General features: G+C 45.8%; 1 protein-coding gene across 1 annotated transcript in view; it reads right to left on the reverse strand.

The window, feature by feature from the left end:
• ANKS6 (ankyrin repeat and sterile alpha motif domain containing 6) overlaps positions 1-14,928 on the reverse strand; it is a 204,779-nt gene extending 189,851 nt beyond the window's left edge. Inside the window, exons 1-2 of the mRNA XM_030205050.1 lie at positions 14,467-14,928; positions 6,500-7,005 (exon numbers count right to left, since the gene is read on the reverse strand). Coding sequence (XP_030060910.1) covers positions 6,500-7,005; positions 14,467-14,852 — 892 coding nt within the window. The 5' untranslated portion in view covers positions 14,853-14,928. The remainder of the gene's footprint in view (positions 1-6,499; positions 7,006-14,466) is intronic.
• Positions 14,929-15,303: the final 375 nt, after the last annotated feature.

Consider the following 15,303-nt stretch of genomic DNA (forward strand, 5'->3'; position numbering starts at 1 on the left):
TCACCAAATCAAAAGCTGCGGAAAGATCAAGAGAAATTGCAAGAATAGCTTCGTGCTTGTCTAATTGGGAGTAGATTTCATTGACATTGGTAAGGACTGTTTCAGTACTGTGATTTGGTCTAAAGCCAGATTGTTTGCGATGAAGGGCAAAAGATTTTTTTAGTGAAAGAAATCAGTTGACTGAAGACTACCTTTTCTAACATCTTAGAGAAAAAACAAAGATTCAAGACAGGACGGTAATGAGCTGGTATTTGCAGGTCCAAAGATGTTTTTTTCAGAATGAGGCACATAACTGCATTTTTCCAGGTGGTTGGCACGTGCCAGGATGTGACACTTGAGTTAAAGTAAGAATTCTAGGCAAGAGTTCCAATTCAGGGAAAGAGAGCCAAGCAGAAGGGAATGAATCAGTGAGCAAAAAGTGGAACGTGCACTCTTAAAGGTTTTCAGGAGTGAGAGCAAGGTTTGTAACCAAAAAGACCAAATAGATGAACCTGCTTTAGAGGCAAGAACCCATGTGGTGTTACCTGGGCTGGCATGTAAAAGAAGTAAAGGGGGTGAAGTCCCAGTAATGGAACCAGCAGAAAGCGAACTAACTGATCAGGTCTTGGAGAAGAAATATTGTTAGAAGGCTTCAGCTGTAGGGGCACTATCCTCTGCTTTGAAAATGTCCTTAGCAGAAAAGGTGAGGTGATGAAAAATAGAAAAGACCTCCTTGGAAAGATTCAAAGCTTTTTTAATGCGATCTCTAAAGTAAAGTTGCCCTTTTCAAATGGAAATTATAGTCGCTCAGTCAAAAAATTTAGTAGGTTTTCATCTGATTTGATTTTCTTGCCATTTTCATTCCACCTTGAGAAGTTGTCTTTTTAATAGACACAAACCACTTTGATACCAAGGTTGTTTGTAAGAGGCAGATGGTGATTTTACTGCTTTTAAGGGGACAACCTGATCAAAGGCTGAAGAGAGCACCAAGTGTAAAGTAGTTGCCATAGAATCCAAACTAAGGATCTCAAAGTCCGGGGGAAAATAAAAAAGTGGGAGGAATGCTATAAGGGTTGACGTGGGCCAAAAACTGGGAGGTTTTGGGAATTGGTTCTCTAATAGAATGGGGAACAGAGAGTGAGATAGAAAAGTGGATGACAAAATGATAGGATCAGGGAATTTGTGTATAGGAAAAAAAATGAGGGTTAGAGGGCCAAGTCAGTTGGGGTAATGACTAAGTCTAATATATGGCCTCCATTGTGGGTGGGTAAGGTGACCCACTGGCAGAGATTTAAATCGGTGAGTGTTGATAGAAACTGCTGGGAACGACGATGGGAAGGAATATTGGCATGTGTATTAAAGTTCTCAAGAATGAGAATATTTGGGTAATGAATAGCTGCATCTGCTAGAGCCTGGAAACAAAGGTCCCACTGAGCCTGTGACAAGGAGGGGGGGGGGGGGGCAACAGCATAACAGGAAAACTAAAGGTGTGGGCGCCAAGATCCAGACTGCAAGAATCTCTGGATAGGAAAAAGACAGGAAGGAGATTTCAGTTAGTTGAGGGTCTGATGAGTAAATGACAGCAAGGCTAACTCTAGCCCTTGAATGCCTACCAAGAGACAGGACCTCAAACCCCTCAGGGAGACAAGAAGAGAGATAGCTTTCTTCTCCTGTTTTGATCCAGGTTTCAGTGAGGCAGAAAACTTTAGAGCCAGAGGAACAAATGAGGCCAGAATTAGATCCATTTTCGACCGGAGAGATCTGCAATTCAGTAATCCAACAGAGTTCTTGACATAATGAGCAGTTGAGAGAGAGGTGCTAAATGGGTGAGGCAATGAGCTTGTGGCGCTAGAGGAAATCTGGAATGTGAACAGCGTCAATTGCCTATAAGCACCAGAATAGGAAAACCCAAACAGCCATCACGTGACCTGTTGGGAAAGGAGAAAGTGCAAGGCAACAGCCGGAAAAGCAAAAAGAAAATACTGAGGAAGACTTACACATGGATGGTCGTACCTGGTAATTGAGGGGCTAAAAACAAGGAAAAAAATAACGGGGAAAAAAGGAGTGAAAAATCAGATTGGTGTGCTTGCCTTCTTGAAGCGTCAGTGACAGCAAGCAAATATAGTGGAGTGGGAAGGAGCTTCCTATGAACATGCTGACATTGCTGAGATCGAGTCACGTGATCAGAGTGTATTGGGAGCCCTAGGCTCCACAGCGGGAATGAGAGCTAGGCTGTTAAAAGTCACCAGGGAGAGCGAGTTGCTCAGATCGAGTCACATGATCTTGCCAGGTACTTGTGACCTGGAATGGCCACTGTTGGAAACAGGATGCTGGGCTTGATGGACTTTCGGTCTGTCCCAGTATGGCAATACTTATGCACTTATGATCAGCAGAGTGATCTCAGAAGACTCAGGCAACTGCTGCAACCAATGCAAACACATATGTCGGCCTGAATGCTCGAGGCCCCACAAAAAGGCCAGACAAAGCAGCTATTCACCTTTTTCTCATTAAGCTGAGGGCTGAGTCCCCCTGGACAGGCACCATGGTCACCTTGGCAGCTGCAGTACCAGTGCATCCACCTTGGGAAACACCCAATACTTTTCAACCTCCTCTAGAGCAAAAGTATAAAAGCAGTCAAGGGCCCTGGCTCCCCTAAGAGGCCCATCCAGAGTCTCCCACTTTGCCATCATCGTACAGAGGGCCGTGTGGAACAGAAAATGTTTCACGGCAGGGCCACCAAGAGATTGAGCTGGGCCCGGGGCAAGGCGCCCCCCCCCCCCAATCCCTACCACTGTCGCCTCCCTCTCATGCTCCCAGGCCGCTGGCGCTGCAGTCCCCGGTCTCATCTGCCCACCCTCGGCTCCGTTGATAGCCCCCCTCCGTCCGCCACCGTGACCGGGCCCCCTGCATTCAAATTGGCAGCGCCTCACCTCCGTGTGAAGGCGGCAGATCGCCTCCCTTTGTGAGGGAGGGCCCGAAGGGAGGCGATCTGCCGCCTTCACATGGAGGTGAGGCACTGCCGATTTGAATGCTGGGGGCCTGGGCACGGTGGCGGACAGAGGGGGGCTATCGACGGAACTGAGGGTGGGCAGGTGAGACCGTGGACTGCAGCGCCAGCAGCCTGAGAGCAGGAGGAGAGAGACCCCGGCGCCGACCCAGGAGAATTTTGTCCCCCCCTGCTCCCCCTCTCAGCAGCCCTGTTTCAGGGGCCCCGCGAGACCCTCCCTTCTGAGGGGTTCCCTTCTGAGGGGTCCACGGCAGGAGGCCTGAGCATGGTCAGGGCCACCATAATCTTGGCAATAAGACGAGAACTCCTCACGGCGAAAGAGACGGATTACATGGGACCTTACCTCCTCCACCTCCTAACTGGAAGACAACTCTGAATCTGAATCAAAGGAGGACTGGGAGTCTGACTGTACCCCCCCCCCCTCCCACCCCGAGTCCTCCAACATCATCTCTAAGGAGACTGAACCTCCTCTGCTGTGCTCAGAATTTACAATGGGGCCTCTGGCAGATCCTTCCAGGCCCCCAGGGGCCTCAATTCTAATGGGAAACCATCTGGGTTAAGCACAGGAGCCAAAATATCCTGAGGGCCCCTAGGGGCCTCATCAGGATCCCCCTGTAGATGAACCCAAGGAAGATAGGAAGGAAGGCACTCTCCCACCCCTCCAAGTCCCAATGGAGACCAAGTTGATTCCTGCTGCTGAGCAGCAGCAACAGGAGCAAAGACAGGCTAAGCAAACATGGCCGTGTTCCCACCAAAGACATCAAGACCACAGGTCCCGATGTTTCAGCTAAGGAAGAGGCAGCTGCCAGCTCTTACAAATATTGCAGCGTCTGTTGGCTGGAATGCCCGGCTACATGGTAGACATGTGCAGGTCTGCCCTGCCACTTGGGGGCTCAAGTTTCTTCGCCATCCCCCTGCTCTTTGGGTGCACTTTATGGAGGGTTTATTTTTAAAGCTGCAAAGTCCCTTTTTTTTTTAATTGTTTTATTCCTTGAATAACGGAATAAAGACAACCAGGCCAAATTGAAATTTATTTTTTTATTGTACCTGGGAGCTGCAGGGGGGGCCTGAAGGTTACACCCAAACAGAGTGTATGGGCAACAAGGGGTGGGGGGATGTGGACCCGCACCCCTCAGGAAGGGCCCTTCAGGACCCAGCCACAGCCTTACCCAGAGGAACTAAGGAACACAATTGGGGGCTGTGGAGCGAAGCTCCATGCTCAACCAGATACGGTCTCAAGACCATGGACATGGGCATGGCCGTTAGGCTCCACTGTGCAGTCGCAACCAGGAGAGTGGGGAGCAAGGCCAAGGACTGGAGCACCATCAGCACCACCTACCACCTGCTAGAGTTATAGAAAAATACTGGATTGTTCCAGGGGAGCACCTCAGCTTATTCTGGTGATGTCACTGGTAGAATTCAGTTTTCTCTACCCCCACCTGCTGGTAGGAAAGGATAACACCCATTTGTACAGAACAGTGGAGCTGATGTTTAAGTAAACTATGTGTTGCTTTTTTTTTTTTAAATTTGCTTTTGGGGTTGTGTGTTGTTTTCATGTTTAGTTTTAAATGTGGGAAAGCTGCAGTCTTTTGATAGGCATTTACAAGCTATTCGGGGGTCAATATTGAGCTGGCAGCGGTTTTTTAGCTGCTTTACACTGTGGCCTGAACTGAGCCTGGATATTCAATGCCAGGCCATTGTGCAGTCACCTGGAAATTAAACTAGGCACTGGCTGATATTCAGACCAGTACTTGGTTACCTCAGCAGATCAAATTATAACAGCCTTTTCCTATTCTAGCTTTATCCACTCACTTAAGCAGTTAGTGAACTAAACATCGGTGCTAATCAGTTAACTAGTAGTTCTGCCTAGACCGCTCCTTGACTAGTCGGTTTCACAATGGCCAATTAGAGCCAATATTCAGTGGTACTGCCCAGTTAAGTGCTGTTGAACATTGCTGGCTACCTTGGGAGGTTTAACTAGGTAGCAGCCTCTCCTACCAGTTTAAACTCCTTTGAATATCAGGCCCAAGATTGCTGGCTCTGAGATAACAGGAGCCACCATTCTGTTTCTATGGAATGCTCATCCATATAACCCATTTCCTGGTTTTTTCCCCCCCAAATTATAGATTATTTTCTGGGACAATGATTCAACTTTACAGCTTTACCTAATCATCTGAAGTGGGTCCTGTCTTCAATTTTATTGGAATGTTAATTGATGCCTGTGTGTCTTATCGGTATAACCTGTGTTGTAATAATTTTAATCTGTAATCCACCTTGAATTGATCTCTGGTTAATAAATATTGAAAGTTAAAATTGAATTAAATTATTCCTATTAATCCACTTGAGACTTTATACTTTATCCCTGATTCTTCCCAGAAACATTTTGTATTACTAGAAAATTAGTTCCACAGGGACAAGACCACTCTTAAGTTTATTTGTATAGTACTACATATACCTATAACACTATTTTTTAGTAGTAGTATTAAAAATATACTCTTTAGGCTTCCTAGATTCCCTGACTCCAATATACCCTCAGATTCCAGTTAGTATTTTTTGAACAAAACATACCAGCCATCCAGCATCATCATGATTAATAATACCAAAAAAACTGGGAGATTTTGAGTGAGAAACGTACCTGCATAGTATATGTAAACCACTTTGGCTGTACCACAGAAAGGCGGTATATCAAGTCCATGACCCTTTACCCTTTAATGGGGTGAAGCAGACATTTTTGGAAGGCAGGAAAAAGGTGCTGGTACTCTGTACCAGTACGTACCAGCTGGAAAAAAAAAAGCCCTGGACATAGGTGACAAGGAATTATATGAAAAGGGCTAGATGCTGCAACCTTTCACACAGCTGCAGGATCATGGGAAGCTGAGGTCTTCATTATAGACAAAACTAACCTATCCTGAATTTGGATGCTTTCACTCATCTGTCATTTATATTCTATACCTGCCCAAATAACTGCTGCTATCTTCACTGCTGCACAAACACAAACATTTCACATCAATCATTGGTATTCTGGGTTTTGAGACTATCTCTGGGGAAAGGTGAGTAAAGTTACCAAAAAAAAAAAAAAATTAGGTTTTAATTAATTCTGTTAGGGAAAACAATGTGTAATACAACAGTTCAAACCCCATCCTTTTATATAAAAAAAATTAAAGAGCTACATGTTTGAACTTTTGCAGCTTCTGCAGACTGTTTATGGATCTATGACTTGAAAAAAATTGGTCATTGTCAACATTTTGGATCTGCTATTTTAGTCACCTTTTCCCCCCGAAATGGTCACACATATGTAAAATTTAAGAAGTGCATTAATTAAATCAAAAGGACTTTGCAGTAACCCTGGTAAGGGAGGTTTAGAAGCTTCTTATACACACCCAAGGTAAAGCTCCAAGATTAATGGATGGCAAAAAATGACTCATCCCTTTACATCCAAACCTTTTTAGTCCACCCATTGAACAAACCCACGCAACAGAGAAACTGAAGAGACAGAGAAAAGCCCCTCCCTACCTGTCTTTGGTCTGACAGTTGTTAAGGCATCTAGGTAGTTTTTCATGTCTTTGTGCTTGAAGGCAAGTGCAATTTCGAATGGTGTTTTGTCCAGTACATTGATATGGTCCGGGTCTGCACCCCTGTCCACAAGCTGCTGAGCCACACTCACCCTGCCATAAAGGGAGGCCAACATTAGAGGACTCCAGCCAGTGGTCCTCACAGTATAATTGGCATCAGCTCCCCACTCCAGCAGCAGGCACACAATTGCCTCATGCCCATATTGGGCAGCAGTCATGAGTGCAGTTATGTCTGGCAGCCCTTCTCTGTTGCCATTATTATTCATTATATTGACATCAAAGTGGTCATAATTGTCCACAAATGCACCACTCTCCAGCAGAAGCTTAACCATGTTGATATGTCCGCCTCTCGATGTCACAGTGAGCACACTGGCTCCAAGTCTGTTCTGTGCATTGACATCAGCACCATTCTCTAGCAGGATAACAGCCACATCTAGGTGGCCAAACCTAAATGGAGAAAGATGAAAGTTAGATTCACCTTTCCACATATAACTGCTTAATTATACCACTGATTCTCCTTCACGTCACTTTACAAGAAACCTACCCTCCAACTAAGCAACAGGCAGATGATCAGATGCCCTGCACTGTTCCAAACAGCGCTCTAAAAATAGTGCAGGAACAGAACGGGGCTATACTGCCCCTATGATCAGAAATGACAGTGTGCACATTTAAGCATGCTATTATCTCTGATCACAGGAGAAAAGTGTGGGAGGGTTGTGCCCAAGCTTGCACTCCGGCATAATCCTCCCACAATAGTTTGACAGGTCTGGGCTATCAAAATCCCGGACCTGTCAAACGAGGAGATGGAGGTCCGTGGGAGCCCCAGACCTCCGCCATCCGTCAAGCCTCCCCCAGACAGCAACATGGGGGTCAGGAGGCCTGGCAGACCCCCAGCCCCCTGACACGAGGGCCCAGGGGGCTGGAGATCTGGTGGATCTCCAACCCCCAAAAGAAAAGCCCTGGTGGCTCAAGTGGGCTGCTGCCCCAACCCCCATGCTGCCTGGTGGTCTAGTGGAGCCCTCCTCCCTCGTACCTCATTGACGGAGGAGGGGGTAGCACACTCCCTCCTCATCCAGCGCTGCCTTCAAAATGGCAGCGCCCTGCCCAGTGCATCCTGGGATGCAACTGGCGATTCTTCCCTACCAAATAAGGGAGAAACTTCCTTATATGGTAGGGGAAGCCCCACCCAGTGCATTGCCATTTTGAAGGTGGCGCTGGACGAGGCGGGAGTGTGCTACTCCCTTATTTTATTTTTTTAAAATTTTTGTTACATTTGTACCCCGCGCTTTCCCACTCATGGCAGGCTCAATGCGGCTTACATGGGGCAATGGAGGGTTAAGTGACTTGCCCAGAGTCACAAGGAGCTGCCTGTGCCGGGAATCGAACTCAGTTCCTCAGGACCAAAGTCCACCACCCTAACCACTAGGCCACTCCTCCACTCTTCCGTCGAAGAGCATGGGGGTTGCAGCAGCAGCCCGCTTGGGTCACCAGGGCTTCTTTTCTGGGTGTTGGGGGAGTTAGGGGGGACTGGAGATCCACTGGATCTCCAGCACAAAGGGCCCTTGGGGGGGTGTCAAGGGGTGCCCCATGTTGTTGTCTGGGGGGGTCCAGAGGTTCAGTGGACTCCCCCAAGATCCGGTGACATTAGAGAGGCAGACATGGAGGTAGAAATCATCTCTGAATACGCAATGATATGGATAGTGTTGTCCGCACTCACCCACTATAAATCATCATCGGGCTGGAGGTTCCAATCTATATCACTCTAGAGATTTCCAGAAATACTTGCAAGGGGAGTGGGATGAATATTGCTTTCACAACTCGGGACATGCAGATGAGCCGCAGTTGTTTTGGGAGGCTGCTAAGGCCGTGCTGAGGGGCAAAATAATAGCATATACAAACCACAAGAAGAAACAAGTAGCATCTGAAATAGTGAGGTTAGAAGGAAAATAGAAAAAGGCACAGCAGCTTTATGCAAAAGACAACTGCTTGGCCAATAAAGATAACTTGGTAACCATTCAGGTGGGACACTGTCATACCGGGGTACAAATTATATCGTAGTGATAGGGTGAATCGGATTGGTGGAGGGGTAGCATTGTATATTAACGAGAGCCTTGAATCAAATAGATTGAAAATTCTGCAGGAAACAAAACACTCCTTGGAATCACTGTGGATTGAAATTCCATGTGCAAAGGGGAAAAGGATAGTGATAGGAGTGTACTACCGTCCGCCTGGCCAGGACGAACAGACGGATGCGGAAATGTTAAAGGAAATCAGGGACGCAAACAAACTGGGCAACACAATAATAATGGGGGATTTCAATTACCCGCATATAGACTGGGTTAATGTAACATCTGTAAACGCAAGGGACATAAGATTTCTTGATGAAATCAAGGACAGCTTCATGGAACAGCTAGTTCAGGAGCCGACAAGAGAAGGAAAAATACTAGACTTAGTCCTTAGTGGTGCTCATGATCTAGTGCAGGGGGTAACGATACGAGGGCCGCTTGATAACAGTGATCATAATATGATCGGTTTTGATATTGGCATTGAAGGAAGTGAAACTAGGAAATCAAGTACGCTAGCGTTTAACTATAGAAAAGGTGATTACGACAAAATGAGAAAAATGGTGAAAAAAAGACTGAAAGGAGCAGCTCGCAGAGTAAAAAACTTGCATCAGGCGTGGATGCTGTTTAAAAACACCATCCTGGAGGTTCAGGACAAATATATTCCACGTATTAGAAAAAAGGGAAAAAAGACTAAACGTCAGCCGGCGTGGCTAAACAGTAAGATAAAGGAAATCATTAGAGCCAAAAAACAATCCTTCAGAAAGTGGAGAAGAGAACCAACTGAAAGTAACAGGATAGATCATAAGGAATGCCAAGCCAAATGCAAAGCGGAGATAAGGAGGGCAAAAAAGGACTTTGAGAAGAAATTAGCGTTGGAAGCAAAAATACACAGTAAAAATTTTTTTAGATACATTAAAAGCAGGAAACCGGCCAAAGAGTCGGTTGGGCCGCTGGACGAAAATGGTGTTAAAGGGGCGATCAAGGAGGACAAAGCCGTAGCGGAGAAATTAAATGAATTCTTTGCTTCGGTCTTCACCGAGGAGGATTTGGGGGGGACACCGGTGCCGGAAAGAATATTTGAAGCGGGGGAGTCGGAGAAACTAAACAAATTCTCTGTAACCTTGGCGGATGTAATGGGTCAGTTCAGCAAGCTGAAGAGTAGTAAATCACCGGGACCTGATGGTATTCATCCCAGAGTATTAATAGAACTAAAAAATGAACTTGCGGAGCTACTGTTAGAAATATGCAATCTGTCCCTAAAATCGAGTGTAGTACCGGAAGACTGGAGGGTAGCCAATGTTACTCCGATTTTTAAGAAGGGTTCCAGAGGAGATCCGGGAAATTATAGACCGGTGAGTCTGACGTCGGTGCCGGGCAAGATGGTGGAGGCTATTATTAAGAATAAAATTGCAGAGCATATACAAAAACATGGACTGATGAGACAAAGTCAGCACGGATTTAGTGAAGGGAAGTCTTGCCTCACCAATCTAATGCATTTTTTTGAGGGGGTAAGCAAACATGTGGACAATGGGGAGCCGGTTGATATTGTATATCTGGATTTTCAGAAGGCGTTTGACAAAGTGCCGCACGAAAGACTCCTGAAGAAATTGCAGAGTCATGGAATCGGAGGTAGGGTATTATTATGGATTAAGAACTGGTTGAAAGATAGGAAGCAGAGAGTAGGATTGCGTGGCCAGTATTCTCAGTGGAGGAGGGTAGTTAGTGGGGTCCCGCAGGGGTCTGTGCTGGGTCCGTTGCTTTTTAATGTATTTATAAATGACCTAGAGATGGGAATAACTAGTGAGGTAATTAAATTCGCCGATGACACAAAATTATTCAGGGTCGTCAAGTCGCAGGAGGAATGTGAACGATTACAGGAGGACCTTGCGAGACTGGGAGAATGGGCGTGCAAGTGGCAGATGAAGTTCAATGTTGACAAGTGCAAAGTGATGCATGTGGGTAAGAGGAACCCGAATTATAGCTACGTCTTGCAAGGTTCCGCGTTAGGAGTTACGGATCAAGAAAGGGATCTGGGTGTCGTCGTCGATGATACGCTGAAACCTTCTGCTCAGTGTGCTGCTGCGGCTAGGAAAGCGAATAGAATGTTGGGTGTTATTAGGAAGGGTATGGAGTCCAGGTGTGCGGATGTTATAATGCCGTTGTATCGCTCCATGGTGCGACCGCACCTGGAGTATTGTGTTCAGTACTGGTCTCCGTATCTCAAAAAAGATATAGTAGAATTGGAAAAGGTACAGCGAAGGGCGACGAAAATGATAGTGGGGATGGGACGACTTTCCTATGAAGAGAGGCTGAGAAGGCTAGGGCTTTTCAGCTTGGAGAAGAGACGGCTGAGGGGAGATATGATAGAAGTGTATAAAATAATGAGTGGAATGGATCGGGTGGATGTGAAGCGACTGTTCACGCTATCCAAAAATACTAGGACTAGAGGGCATGAATTGAAGCTACAGTGTGGTAAATTTAAAACGAATCGGAGAAAATTTTTCTTCACCCAACGTGTAATTAGACTCTGGAATTCGTTGCCGGAGAACGTGGTACGGGCGGTTAGCTTGACGGAGTTTAAAAAGGGGTTAGATAGATTCCTAAAGGACAAGTCCATAGACCGCTATTAAATGGACATTTTTAGGTATAACTTGTCTGGAATGTTTTTACGTTTGGGGAGCGTGCCAGGTGCCCTTGACCTGGATTGGCCACTGTCGGTGACAGGATGCTGGGCTAGATGGACCTTTGGTCTTTCCCAGTATGGCACTACTTATGTACTTATGTACTTATGTAGTTATATCCATGAACAAACCAATAGAAGATTGATTTATCACCGCTATAAACTTTATCGTTTTGGTAATAAGCCTGGCCGTTCACTTGCTAGGCTGATCAAAACCTGGGGAGGCACAAGGACGATATCTGTATTGAAGGATCCAAAGGAGGAGTTGACCAATAGGAGTGATCGTATAGGATTGATTTTTCAAACTCATTTGCAAGCTCTATAACAGGAGGAGGGTACTGTAAATGCCACTCCTGTACAATAATTTCTAGATCAGATGAATCTCCCAAAGCTGTCACCAGCCGGGGTGGAAATGTTAAATGCCCCGCTGAGGGCACAGAAACTTCAGTCGGCGTTTAAGTCATTGCGCCCACTAGTGGCCCCTGGGGTAGATGAGTTCTCAGGAGCCTTTTATAAAATATTACAATTATCACTGTTGAAACCCCTATTGGCCTATTTTCAATCAGTGGTAGATTCAAAAGAACTACCTCCTAACGCAAACACAGCATTAATTACAATATTGCCAAAACCAGGAAAACCTAAAGATGTAGCAGATTCCTATCGGCCGATATCACTCATTAATGTGGATGTAAAGCTATTGGCCAAGCTTTTGGCAAATCAATTGGCAGCACAGTTACCCACTTTTGGTTGGGGATGAACAGGCTGGTTTTGTGAGAGAAAGGCAATCAGTACAAAATGTCAGGAAAATCTTGCTGGCAATATCTACTAGTAAGTTACAGGGGCAGCCCGTAATGGCGGTTAGCCTAGATGCAGAGAAAGCATTTGACAGGGTGAGATGGGAATACATGTACATGATTTTAGCTAGGCTGGGTATTGGTGGGTGGTTAAAACATTGTATCAGCAACCCAAGGCTCAAATTTTGGTAAATGGAGAGCAAACGTCTGCATTTTCCATACAGAGGGGTATGCGCCAGGGTTGTCCCCTCTCTCCACTACTTTTTGTTCTCTGCATAGAATCATTGATTCGTCTGATCAGCCTGGAGGGGTTCCATTAAGGGAGTAAAAATGGAAGGTCAAGAAATAAAAATATTGGCCTTTGCTAATGATTTGTTTTTAACTTTGGCTGACCCTGAGACCTCATTACCACGATTGCTCAATGTGATACATGAATTTGGGCGGTTCTCGGGTTTTGCTTTAAATTTGGAGAAATCCAAAGCTCTCCCTAGCATGCAGGAGGTGAGAGTGGGATGGAGAGGGGAATTTCCTTTACAGTGGATGGACACAAACCTTAAATATCTAGGCATTTACTTACCGGTAGATCTGTCCAGGCTGTATCGTGAGAATATCCAGTCCCTGTTGTCTGATACTACTAGACATTACAAATTTGGACGGCATATCCCATCTCCCTTTGGGGACATATACACCTAATTAATATGATAATACCTCATTGGCTATACACTTTTCAAATGCTGCTATTATATCTACAGACCAGGGATCTAAGACAGTTCAATAAATTGGTGCAAACATTTTTGTGGAGAGGGAGGAAGCCACGGTCATCTATGGAGCTGATTCAAACCCCAAAAATGCATGGAGGGATGGGATTATTAAATATTCAATATCTGACAGTTGCTTGTGAAATGAGACCTATAAATGATTGACTCTGTGGGATGAAGTTCTCAGCTACATCCTTAGAGGGTGGAATTATACAACCAATGCACCTTAGTCATATTATACATGCAACAAAACCTCTACCTCCTGGAATTTGGTACTGACAGGAAGTCTGTGCTTTCCATAGCAATCATCTATGCCTATAAGCTGGGGAGAGAAGAGATCCAGAGAATCTGATTCTTGAAATCCCTATAACTGGACTTAATTTCTGCTTCCCCATTACCACCAATGATAACTGCTGCCACCAGCCTCAGGTGGCAATGTTGAAGGTCTGCTGCACAGTTTCTGAGTAGCATATTTGCACGGTTTTAAGTACTGTATCTGGAAGTGGATGGATTTTGTTTTACTGTTACTGAGGCAACACCAGAATTTGAATGCATATTTATTTTGTATGGCAAGTGAGAAATCTGGGACTCATATGTTACATACAGTTTTTTTGATATGGGATTAAACGGTAGCAAATTCACACTATCAACAATTAAATATTTAGATCCTTCATTCTGCTGTGAATTTTAGTGTTCAGTGTGTCACACACAAACATTGTCTCCCAGGTGAGTCACAACAGAAGAAAAGTTGAGAACCACCAATACAGGATGATTTACTCACGTAAGGGCACCTAACCTTCTAAAATTACCTCTACAACATTACCAAGCCAAAACTAGGCAGTAACGTATTCAGGGCAGGGTGTACATTTATTAACTTTGGAAAATACACATCTGCTTACAAATTAACCCAAATTGTGTGCCTGCAGTAATTTTCAAAGCAGAAGTATTCCAAATACTTTAGCTCAAAAAATTATTTTAATTCCACATATTTACTTTTTTCTACCAATATTTACTGAAATGTTTGAAAGCAACAAAGAACTAGAATCCAGAACCACTACTAAACAATGCCAACTTCCCATTATATTTAAACAAAACTGTCACTGAATAAAACACACACAAAAAAACATTATCCCATATTCCTCCCACCTCAAGGTCTCTGTCCACTACGTTAGAAATTCCTTTCAGAACCGCCTCCCCCCATGCTTAGTACATCCAGCCCATATGTTTAGATGACCATAACACGGGGTTCGTTTCAAAAACTTTGTCTCAAGCCAGTAATAACAAAGACTCCCTTAGTGTTTTTACACCATGTATGTTATTGGACACAGGGGCCACAGAATAACAACATGCTTTGTGTTAATACCACGCTCCTCTACTGTTAATAACGCAAAACAGTGGCATTAGGAAGCAGTGACTGTTATAGTCCCTGAGAAACAAGTTTGAAAACAAGAGGTTTTAAAACAAAATCAAGGCTAATACTGCAACCCTAGCGGCTGCCCTGGTCGCCCTGCCTGACTCTGAATAGTGTCTTTAAAGTCAAGTTGGACTTCTTGGGTGTCTCCTCCCTTAAAGACAGAGTAAGTGGCTGCAGTTAGACCCCTGAATAATACCTGGCCGCCTGCATAAGTGGGCTCCAGCCATAGTGGTTTCTGCTATCCACTGCCGCCCCCTTGCGCAGCAGCATCCGCACTAGGGGCTCGTGCCCACCACCGGCCGCCAGCTGTAAGGGCGCGTTCCCGTACTCGTCCCTGCAGTCCACGGGTACGGCCGCGGCGTAGGCAGTAGGAGCCGCTCCCGGGGGAAGCGGCATCGGCGGCTCCTCATCCCGCTCGTCCCCTGGACTCCTCCGGACCCCCACCAAGGAGCCACTTTCACCAGCACCGTCATCGGCCGTGGCCAGCGACCCGGGCTCAAGCAGCCGCCGCGCGCTCTCGAAGTCCCCATCCTCGCAGGCACGGAGCAGGCGCAGACAACGCGCAGCTAGTGATTCTTCCATCACTGTGTCTGTGAGCGAGCTAGACAGTAAGCAGCCAATGCCCCACTGCCCACGGGAGCTACCTGTGGCTCTAACTCTGCACCACCACCGCGGTGCCTACAATCGCTGTGAAAACTTAACTTGCGCATGCGCGCGCTTCTCTTGGGGGGGGGGGGGGGGGTGGTATGCTCATGCTGTGTACCAAGCGTAGTGCTCAAACAGAGAACGATGGAACAGGGCTAAATACAATTTATTTAGTGGAGGAATAGCCGAGTGGTTACGGCACAGCACTACAAACTAGGGTAAACTACGGTTCAAATCCTAACGCTGTTCCTAGTGATTTTGACTAAGTCACGTTACCGTCTATTTTCTCAGTTAAGCCTTCTTGAGAAACAACTCGGCGAAACTAGCCCTCAGCTACTATTAAAGCCTGAGTTAAAACCAACATAAGCTGGACTGGACTGGACATACT

Source organism: Microcaecilia unicolor, chromosome 1 (assembly GCF_901765095.1).
Source record: "Microcaecilia unicolor chromosome 1, aMicUni1.1, whole genome shotgun sequence".
Lineage (NCBI taxonomy): Eukaryota > Metazoa > Chordata > Amphibia > Gymnophiona > Siphonopidae > Microcaecilia > Microcaecilia unicolor.